Source organism: Rhinopithecus roxellana, chromosome 8 (assembly GCF_007565055.1).
Source record: "Rhinopithecus roxellana isolate Shanxi Qingling chromosome 8, ASM756505v1, whole genome shotgun sequence".
NCBI classification, from domain to species: domain Eukaryota; kingdom Metazoa; phylum Chordata; class Mammalia; order Primates; family Cercopithecidae; genus Rhinopithecus; species Rhinopithecus roxellana.
This window is the reverse complement of record NC_044556.1, coordinates 60931496-60942955: the sequence shown is the minus strand read 5'-3', so window position 1 is coordinate 60942955 and position 11460 is coordinate 60931496. Positions and strand designations below refer to the sequence as shown.

The following is an 11460-nucleotide window of genomic DNA, read 5'->3' as shown; positions in this document are numbered from 1 at the left end:
TTTCCTTCAGCAAATGAGCCCCAGCTCCCTTGTGAAACTTTAAGACCATGGTACTCAGAGGGGTAAGGCTCATGAAGTGGAGAGATGAGAAGACTTTCGGAGCAGATCTTGTGGAGGCTCTCATTCTCCTCGTGACATTGCTGTGGGAGAAGAAGGAGGCACTCCATGTTGGCTTCAGTGAAGAAGGTTACTAAAATTTAATTTTATCTTCTCTTGGGTTAGGTGTATAAGGGTATGTGTACGTAAATGTTTAAAAATGTAAGCTTATTTAGAGTTTGTTTAAACACATAAAAAATGATTAAAGAAAATTGAGGTCATTTGCAGCAGAAAAATACAAAATTGTCAGTGAGAGAGACTGGTTATTCCATCTAGATTTTCCTAGCTTTAAATATAATGAAAGAAAAACAGACCAACTAATACTACGTTTATTTGAATAGGTGAGCTCAGTGATCAGATGTCAGCTCTCAAAAGTTATCATTCAGCCTAGAAACCCAATTTAATTAATTGCAATTTATTCCCCTACTATGTTTTGGAAAAAGATGACTATATCAGTTTTACTTATAGCCCCCTTTGAAAATGTAAGTTTTCCTTCTGTTGGTGATTCAAGAGTCCCTTTCTGCTATCATTAATGTCTTTTTTTGAGATTTTTAAAGAAAATTTTATTTCAATAACTTTTGGGTACAAGTAGGTTTTTGTTAGGCTGATGAATTGAGTTTTTTTTTTTAAATATAGATAAGCAAAATGTCAAAGACTTGATTAAAGATAATTAGAAATTACAAGAGTTTAAAAAATATTTTTCTCAATCTTAATTTAAACCCAACTTTGAAGACCCAAGTTGCGGTTTTGGAAAAAACCTAAATCCTTTGAGAGAAACAACCCTATAAAGTATTTTAATGTGAATAATATAAAGTAAAACAGAAAAAAATGAATCTCTAAAATAATATTAGTTTCTATGTTAGTTTTTCTTTAACATCAACCTCTTTTTTGACTGTTTTATTGAAAACGCTACAGACAGTAGCTTATTTTTCCACCGACCTAAGCACCTGAGACTTTTGGCTGATGGCTATAAGACCAGTAAAACTGCCTATAAAACGTAACTTTATAATATAACTTAAACAATGTTTATAGAATGTATTCCAACATTTACTTTTTTCCAAAAGCAAACAACTCAGTGTGTATTCATTATATTACAATGCAAAACAACATTCATGTTTCTGAACAATGATAACACTTGCTCTGTAGTTATATTGTTTACAGTATTTCTGTAATACCAACGGATAAGTCTGAAAAGGAGGGAACGCTGATCTCACTTAGCGTAAAATTTTTCTGAGCCTAACACGAAGGAAATAGAGTAATATATTATTTGAGCATGTTTTTATTAGCTTGATTTTCAAGTGCTATGGTAAAATCATGTTCCTGACTCCATACAGCCCAAGATAATATAGTCAGCCAGTGCACCTGGTATCATCTCACAACCGTGTCCCACTTCAGGGTGTTTGTCCGTACTAGTATTACTTTCTATCCATTGGGTTTGCTCTTTAACCTCTTTTAATTCTTTCCTCCATATCACCTTCTCAAATGCCCATGATCACTCTATAAAAAATCCTGCTCCTGTCATCCAGCACCTCTCAACTCTGTTAACCTAAGTATTGTCCTCTGAAGTATTATGTAATACAATTGTTTATTATGTTCTGTATTTTATCTCTCTCGTCACAGAATATTCATTGTAAAATTCATGATAGAGAGGATTTTGTCTTTTATTTATTTATTTTTTCTTTTTCTTCATTGCTGTATCCCCACTGCCCATACAGTGCTGGTTACGTAGTAGGAGCTAACTAAATATTGTTGTGTAAATGAATAAACAAATGAATGAATGGATGTAGGTTACCTTCTCCACACATTTGATGTATTCAGTAGTTAATTTCCCAGAGGTTTTTAAAAAGAAATTTTAGCATTGCATAAAAATAATAGACCTATTGTACCCAACATTGAAACTGAGGGCAGTGAACACTGTGATAATTTTAGAGAAAAATCCCAAAGAAATGGAGCCAGTGACAGAACAGGCAAATTTGCTGAAGATCATAGAATTCTTAACCAGAAAAAATAATGTAGTATTACTCTGCCAAGTATGACAGAACTAGAGTTGTAAGCATTTGACTCATCTAGCAAAAGGAAATTGATGTAGATATTAAAAAAAAAATGACTTGATACAGATGTGACTGTTGCTTATCTATCAATATTGCTCAGTAGGTTGTCTCAACTCTTGGCATTTCCATGTCAGGCACTGAAATGTGTTTTGGGCACTGATCTTTTTCCCATGCAATGGAAACCAGGTGGAAAGAGCAACAGCCTCCCACAGTGAATTTGTAATTAGTCAGAGACTTGGAGGAGAAAACAGTACGTGGGCCAACAAAAGGAGGGAAATAGAGATCATGCTTGCCCTTCTCTTTTCTTCCTCTGCACCTCTTCTGTCCTCCACCAAGCTCTACTCCTTGTATGGCTCCTCTTCTTATTTGAGTATAAAAGGGGGAAAAATACTATCTTTGTAGTTTAAAAGGGAGTGTGGTTTTTTCCTTTTACTGAAGACATCTAGTTATTGAGGAAGAAAAGCTGAAATAGGTATTAGGGAAAAAAATATTACTAATGGTAAGAAGAAATAAGCAGTGGAAAAGATGGCTAAAGGAAGCAGGAGTGGGGAGTTGACTTTTGGAGATAATTACATCCAACCTGCTAATCCTGAACCACTGGGTTACCTAAGTTGATGTCCTCATATTAGAGTCTCAAATGAATATCTGGAATATATTCATGAAGGGGAAAAATCATTGCAAATTATCACTGGTATGCGCCAAAATGTTACACACATTGCAAAACCATATTGCAATTCCCTCCAACAGTTTCTCCACAAGAATAAAGCTGCATCATTATAAGTGATGCTTGGTATGTCCAATGAATATTTTGTTTACATTTAACCAAATATCAGTAACCAAAGATATAATAAAACACATGTAAAAGAGAAATATGTACTAGTTTTTACTGGAAGATAGGACACGAAACACGCGTCTTTTTCTGAACTGTATTCATTCTTTTTTTTGTCAGGTTTTGGCTGTCCACATACTTACACATCTTCTCCCTTCCTTCCTTCCTTCCAGCATCTTTAACTCCACCATCTCCTGCAGAAAAAGACATTAATACTAAAACAATGAGTCTAGTTCAATTCTAAGGATTTCATTCTTAGAATCTGAGATTCTAATGCATCTAATTTACCGTAAGTTTAAAATGTATTGTTGGTTTCTCTAATAATGAAAGAACTGGGGGCTACCATACACCATGAGAGAGCACAGTACAAGTCTTCCCACTACATGTAGCTCTCCCTCTCTCTCTCATTAATTGCCCAATTTGTATAAGATCTGTATGTACATATCTTACCTCTTCTACATTTATAAAACAGGTTTTTGTTATTCTCTTTTATAAAGTAGAAAATCAATTTAGAGACACGAATTTTCCTAGAGTCGCACAGTTCATGCCTGACACAGATGGAATTCAAACTCAAATCTGTCTGACTTCAAAGTCAACATTCATTCAGAAGAGAGAGCTTCTGTGTGACATGGATCTCAGACAAGCAAGAGTGTGTTAGTCTTGGTGGGTAATGGCAAGGGAAAAAAGCTTCCTGTTGTGTGTTTCTAAAACTTCAAATTTTACCCCTTTCACTGATATTGTGAACCCTGCCAAATGCCACCAGCTCACATGCCATTTCTTCCTTTTTTAAGTTTTCACATTTCTATTCTGTTTCTTTCATTCTGCTTTGTGTAAAAATTACTTACTTGCTTTGATGGCTTTTCCGTCACGACATGGTGTGTACATTGAGGGCAAAGATTGTTATCTTACTCATTTCTCATTCAGTGCAAAGCCTGGTTCTGTGCACATAAGTAAGTGCATAATAAATATTCACAATGAAACAGGAGCTCTGCGTGAGAGGGAGGACCCAGCACTGGAGCACCCCTTAGGTCCTGTGACATATGTATTAGAATTAAAGATAGAAGAAACCATTTTCTTGGCATTGCAGTTTAGTCTGCTCCAGCCAAACATAGAAAGCTGTCATGTGAATATTTTTGAACCTCAAAAACAATTTTGGTTTAAGTCTGGGTGGGGGAGGAGGAGAATGGTGGCTCTTATTTCTCCCACACCAGTCCACCCATCTCATATTAGAACATGTAATTCCAACAGTGCTGACTGTCATAAAATTTGTGAACAGAGTGTCCTCTGAACACTGTTTGGTATACACATTGCCTCTTTAAGAAGCTTACTTGTAGCTTATAATTAAATTAAAGAACCAGCAGCTGCTGGAAAAAAGTATAGCCTAGAGGCCATGTTTATGAGTTTCTCAGGCAAGAGGTAGTCATGTCAGAACTACTATTGTTATGAGTCTGAATGTTTCCAGTGAAATCTTTGCACGAATCATTTGCTTAGTACTAGTCATCCAGTCATGCCTCTTGATTTCAGCCCACTATTTCCTCTTGGAACTGGCAAAAACAACTCTACAAAGGAAAACATTTTATAAGAAAAATCATAGCCTTCTGCTTTTTAAACCATAGATGACCTGGACTCTATGACCAATTCACAAGGGTGCTGCCTCTGGTTCCAATGGCCAGGGAAGAAAGACTACAACAAACATCAAGCCCCTGAAAGCAGAAACCCTGGTTTCTCTTTTCTTTGTTTCCTTAATAAAGGATTTTAATACATTGTAGGTAGGATATCAACTGCCCTGGTTTATACAGGACTGCCCTAGTTTTAGCACTGACAGTTTCATGTCATGGGAAACCCCTCACTCTTGGTCAGACTGGGACAGTTGGTCATCCCTGCATTAGGGGCCTTATCCATGCTGTTAACTAAGAGTCAAACATTCTGAGATAAGTTTATGATTTAGAAGGTTTTGAACCATAATACCCAAATCACACATCAGTGGTCAAGTCCCAGTAAATTATATATAAAGAAGTCATAGAATCTCCAAAGAGTCCTTAAATATGTTTTACTCCAGAACTTCCAACCTGGTGTTCCCAGTGGTAGATGTGAACACATTGTGCTACTAATCCAGGTGTGCTGAGGTACTGATCCCCCAGCCCTGTTTTGGCTGGGTAGAATCTGGGTACCTCCAGCCCTCAGTCACTTTCCCCTAGCCATGAGCTATCTTATCTATCTCTTTAGACCAGTGAGCGCTATTAAATAATATCATTTTCCATATGTGGCATAATAAGAAAAAAAGGTGGAAAGTAGTGCTCAGATCTAACCCACTAATTTTATAGGCAAAACCTAACTTCATTTCTATTAAATACAGGCTGTATGAAGCTGAGGTAAAACTGCGTTCAGTTTATCTTGTGTTCAACTGTCTTCAAGGTGATTTAGATCACTGCCTGGGAAAGCTGATGAATTACAGCGTGAGTGGTAAGTGACAAAATTCAGCAAGCCAAATTTGCATTGAAGGCACATGGCTGGCTAAATGAGGAGAAAAAAAATGACATTTATCTGAATAATATTGATAGAAATTCCCATGTTGCTTCACTTATCTATGTTTTTAGTAAACACATACCATTTAAATCTCAGTTACCTTTGAGTTTGAGTTAACCTGATGTTTCGTTTCTACGCTTGACTTTGACTTTGGACATATGCAAAGTTATAATTTCAAAAATCAAGATATCCAGAAAGTAAACACAGCTAAGTAAGAATTATAGACTTAAAATCCAAGTTTTCAAGATAAACAAGCATTTACACCTCCTCTTAATTATTTCATAAAGATTTGCTCAAGTTCAAAATGGAGAAAAGATACAGAGTGAAAGGCAATGTGCAAATAAAAGTCTACAGGCTTGAAGGTATTAGAGTTCTAAATTCCCATTCCCCTTGCTAGTCTTCATAGGCAGTGAGTCGAGAAGGGATAGATTCTGTGTATAAAGCTGGGCCTTTGCAGATCCGAACTTTACATTGTGCCAAATTTGAAGCCTGCCCAACCTCTGGCTCTTCGATTGCTTAATACATTAGTGGACTTGTTCCAGTTCCCAGTGGTTGGAGTTCCACATCACACAGTCCCTGTCCCATCTGGTGCTAATTGGCACCCTTGTTGGTAGTTTCCAAAAGCAGAACAGGAAAAATAAAAGGGACTATCTTTCTATCCTTAGAAGTTAGAAGCTTAGTACAAGCAGTCCTCAATTTAAAATGAGCTGTGTACTAAAATATTGTATGTAAATCAGCTGTTTAGAACCCAGAACAAATTTTTCCAATGAAACAAAGTCATGTTTGATGGTTACTTCCCCAGGTCAGCCCAGTTCACAAAAGCCTGTTGGACCCATAATGTACCCAATAAATAGTTTCCATCTTAATAGCATAGAACCATCATCAGTGAACTTAGAAGTAGGAAGAGGTGGTGAAAGCCTCACTACCTTTGGTAGTAGAAGGCCAGGCTGGCTTCTCACTAGTTGAGTGATTTTAGAAAATTCTCGGAACTCCTTTTAGCTCTGAGTTTCTTTAACTGAATGGAGAAAGGCAGATTACAAAAGTTGCTTTTTGTCTTCACTGGGTTATTGTTGCAGGGCTCAGATAAGACAATGCCTATGAAATATCTTAAAAACGACTTTCACCTTCTACTGAAAGAACAGAATCACAGATTCGATCTGTTTCCTTCCTAAACCTTGTCAACAAGAGGATCAGGGACTACCCACAATCCAAATTCCACGTTGTGGTTCCCATTTTGGGAAAGTGGCTGGGAGGTTAGGAGGCAATGAAGTAGTAAGAACAGAGACTACTGAGGGGTGGGATCAAGGGATGGCTTCTTTAGGATGGGAAGACCTTTTATTTCATATTAACCCTCAAAGATGATTTCTTGGTACAGGCTGCTCTTTGTTATCTTTTTATTTTCTTCCTAGGACCCCAGGGATTGGCCTGTTGTTTACACTGTCAACACTTCTTGCTTCTGAACAGCACATCTTCCTTCCCAGTGTTATTGAAGACTCAACATCCTTTCTGAGGTTTCATAACGAATTTGATTACCTGATTATAAGAGAAGGGATATAGAAAGTAAAAAATCTCACCCCTGTATATCATGTGTATATATCTGTATCATAGATGAAAAGTAAGACCACACATACATGTTAACTGTACACTTCTGTAATCTAAGGACAATCACATTTTATTTACACCTGAAAGACGGAGCTGACTCAGGGAATTTAATCTCAGAATTCCTCTGGTGCTGGAGCTATGGAGAGAAGAATAGACTTAAACCTCTGCATGAGGACTGGTGACAGAATAACGAAGTGTCACAGAGGCTGGTAAGCATGGGCAACAAGGCAGACTTCTGCAAGAAATGGGAAGGAGAGGCAGCCTGGGATGAGATGATTGCCCTTCCCTGCCCTCCTCACCTTCCTCCCCTTCCCACAAGGAAGGAACTACTGTCCACACCATTATGGCGGCATTTTCTCCAACTGCAGCACTTCACTGACTTCTGACTACTTTCTGTTCTGTCTTCATCTTAGTGATCCTCCTTCTGAGCTTCCCCTTGTCTTATCTTGCAAGCTCCTTCCACCACCCTGTACCCTCCTCCATGGTAATACCGAACAATCTTGTCTTTTCCTCTTTCTCCCTGTACATTCTTTTCAACTACCAATAACCTCTCCCTCCTTTCTTCTCGCCTCATCCTCAGACTTTTCCCATTAGTCTTCTGCCAGTTCAATTTGAGTTAACATTCATTACTCTATTAGAAACATGATGATGGTTAAAACATAATTGCCAGCAACAGGGAGCTGACACATTTGTAGATGCCATCAGCATGATACAAAGCAGGGAATGGAGAAGTGGAGTCTAAGGACACAGAGAAGGGAAACACAAATCCAAAAAGTGTGGGTTTTCAAATGGGGTGGGAAGAATTGAGGAGAACACCATGGAGCTGGTGGCATCTAAGCTGGGCCTCAAAAGGTATATGACAATTCAGAGGAGACAACCTTTTAAGTAAAAGGAAGACACCTTAAGAAAATTTCTAACTTGATTATTACATGTGAAAAAGGACCAGAGACCTAGTAAGCCACTGCCACTTCCCAGGAATATGTCCATTATATTTTCACAGGGTAAGTGAAAGCGAATCTTTTACTTTTCCTTTGTGGAGACTTCAGACTTCACGTGGAAAGCTCTGATAATGCAGCAGAGAGGGTTGGAGTAGCAGAGACAGCTGGATCATGTAAAGGATGTACTCATATTTTTCTTTTCTCCTTCAATATACAGACACAGGCCCCTAGGAGAAACCCACTAAAGTGGAACTCTTGAGGAAAAATAGCAAATCCAGGGTGTACTCCAGCAACCCAAGCAGCCCTGCAGTCAAGGATACTGGCTCATGCTAATAAATTCTCTGCTAACAACCCCCAGTGGCAAGATTGCAATCATGTGGTTCTATTTAATGAAAATATAAACAGAGGCCATCCCATTCTAATTTAGAAGAAGAGAATAGTTAGAATCTGGGGTTCTCAGGGCAATGACTCAGACTTCTGAGACATTAACTCAAGAGAGAGCCTGTGTTAACATGTACACATTCGGTTGTCTGTTTTGACTTGACTGGTCAAGGAAACAGGCAGGTTAGGTTAAAAAAAGAAAACAACAGCCAGGACAGTCAAGAAACAGTCAAACGAATTGTTTGACAGATAATTATTATTTCCGTTTCGGGCTGTCACTTATGTCAAGTAAATCACACCAGTTAAAACAGATGAACGTCATGTTCAATGTCCTCTGAATGGAGTTCTACCCACCCGTCTCATTCATGTAGACACTCCAGGATTCTCATGTGGCTCTTTCTCCTCTACTTACTTCCTCTTATGTTTTCATTCCTCATACTGGTTCTTGTTTTTGTTTGCACGCCTCTCTTCTTCATTCCCCACCCCCCCCATGTTTTCTTCATCCATTCCTTAGAGAAAACAAAAAGTTGTGCAAACTTTTTCTGTTCTGAATCTAATTCTAATGGTGTTTCTAATTTTTAAGGCATTATTCCAGAAACCAAGCCTGGCATTTACATTTCCAAACGAATAGAAATGTATATCTAAACATATTCACATTGCAGGAAAGAGCATCTTAACCATTCTTACACAAATTCCCCACTTTGTTTTTATTTGTACAGAATGGCTGAAGATTTATTTGCTAACACTTTCTAGAATCAAATGGTCAGGCTTATTTCTCATTTGGTCTCCCTGAGTCCTTATAGTGTCATGCGAAGATCCCTGGGCTGAAAGTCAGAAGATTTCTGTTCTTCTTCCTGTTCTATCACCAGTCAGTGCTTGACTTTCTTTCTTCTGGGTCTCACTCTCATACTTGAACATCAGAGGGCTGGTCTACTTGATTTCTGTCATTGTAACATCTTAGTATTGTGAGTCTCTAAGGCTCCTTGTATAATAAATAATCAACATGGGGCATTTAGACACTATTTCTGTACACATGCCTAATGTTATTTTTGGCTTTGTTATAAACCTAATATTGAACACCAAAGCTAAAGGCTGTCTTTCCTATACTTGCATTGAGAAATAACTAATTGTATAGCCCAGATTTCTCAAGATCTCTCCTTCCTGCAGATATCCATGAGGCATGCTAACATTAAAGACTCAAATGTCACTATCACATGTCCTCTTATGCTGACACAGGTCCCCTCAACCCCTGGAAGTTTTTACCCTACAAAGGGTTTTTCCCTACATTCTCATATGGCCACAGATAAGTTGGATCTTATGTTGTGGGACACAGCTGTTTTTAAGTTGGGGCATGGCTGGTACATTTCTGCTATTCCAGGCTTGACATTTGACTGGGTCAGCCGTCTCCCCATGGCTGCTGCTAATGCTGTGCTGGGTTTAAAAGCCTGCTCCAGATGCTGCCTCTATTCCATTGTCAGGTACCTTGTCTCTGTGACTGATCCGTAAGACATGGCCTTTTCTCCTGACTGACCACCCTCAGGCAGTTGGCAAGGCATGGCAGACACAGTGCCAGCTCTGCCAGGAATCAGGCTGTGACTTCAGGGCACCAAAGCTGTGTGATGATTTATACCCTATGGAAAAGTGGTCAGGGGAGACTTTTTCTTTCTGTTAAGTTCTGCTAGAGGGAATCCCAATGCAGAGTTGCTTATGTCACAAAGTAAAACTGCTTCGGCATTTACTTAGAACTCTCTGCTTCCCGTCACACTCAGACTAAGCTGAATTGCAATTAAGGTAGGGATGAATCTCAGACTTGCCGTGTCCAGAATCATCTTCCTCATCCCATGACATAGACTTTTTTACTGAGTCAACCTAATCTTTCCTGGATCATTCTCAGGACCAGTTCTCTTCCAGAAACTTTCTCAGTCTTTATGCAGACATGATTCTGGGTGCTGACACTGCTTTTTTGCCAGATGTCCCCAGACACATCTGAATCACTTTGTCTCAAGCTGGAGTCTTTATCACCATTCCACAAAAAGCTGGGTATAGTGCAAATTCCTGACTGTATATTCTGATTCCCCTGGGCATTTACACTCGGCCATCCCACACAGTTCCTCCTCCTGTGTAAGGGTCCTATTACAATTCATCAGCGTGCTTTCCTTAATTTTTTTTTTTTTTTTTTTTTGAGATGGAGTCTTGCTCTGTCCCCCAGGCTGGAGTGCAGTGGCACCATCTCGGCTGAATGTAACCTCCGCTTCCCGGGTTCAAGCGATTCTCCTGCCTCAGCCTCCCAAGTAGCTGGGATTACAGGCATGTGCCACCACGCCTTGCTAATTTTTTGTATTTTTCGTACAGACAGGGTGAACCGTGTTAGCCAGGATGACCTTGATCTTCTGATCTCAATCTTCTGACCTCGTGATCTGCCCACCTTGGCTTCCCAAAGTGCTGGGATTACAGGCGTGAGCCACCACGCCCGGACTTCAGCGTGCTTTTTTTTTAAGGTTTACTATATTTACATCGGGTTTCTCCTTCTGAATGGTAAGCTCAAAGATAGAATTTGTATTCTTCTGTATGTCCTCTGTTGTGTCTTGCAAAGTGCTGCTCACATATTAAGATTTTGATTGGGACAGAGATATACAAGAATATCGCTGGTGCTTTTTAAGCAGTAAATTAATATAAAATTTAAAAAAATCAGAATTCCAAAATGATAGAAAGAAAAATGTACCTCCTGGGGTCACAGTAATTCAATGAGCCCAGGACACTGGGACATGTCCTCTGCCAGATTCCCATGTAGCCAGTTATTTTAAGTACAGAAAGAAGCTGGCTTTTTAAAAGTACTTTTTTAATTATGGAAAGAAGTTCAGCTTTGAATGACTGGGCTGTGTTTGGTTATTTAATATATAGAATAACTCCCTAGGAAAAAAAATCCTAGGGAGGTAAGTATGAAACAGTGGGAAGATTGTAATTATGCAGAACTCTGAAGGAACTGCAATACTTGGGTTAACTTAATGTTGTGGTTAATTGCAGGTTAGTCAGAAAA

At 38.8% G+C, this 11460-nt stretch overlaps 1 protein-coding gene across 1 annotated transcript in view; it reads left to right on the top strand.

Annotated features, from left to right (window-relative positions):
* Positions 1 to 10: 10 nt before the first annotated feature.
* Positions 11 to 11460, top strand: part of LOC115899278 — a 32822-nt gene continuing 21372 nt past the window's right edge. Inside the window, exon 1 of the mRNA XM_030937171.1 lies at positions 11 to 186. Coding sequence (XP_030793031.1) covers positions 48 to 186 — 139 coding nt within the window. The 5' untranslated portion in view covers positions 11 to 47. The remainder of the gene's footprint in view (positions 187 to 11460) is intronic.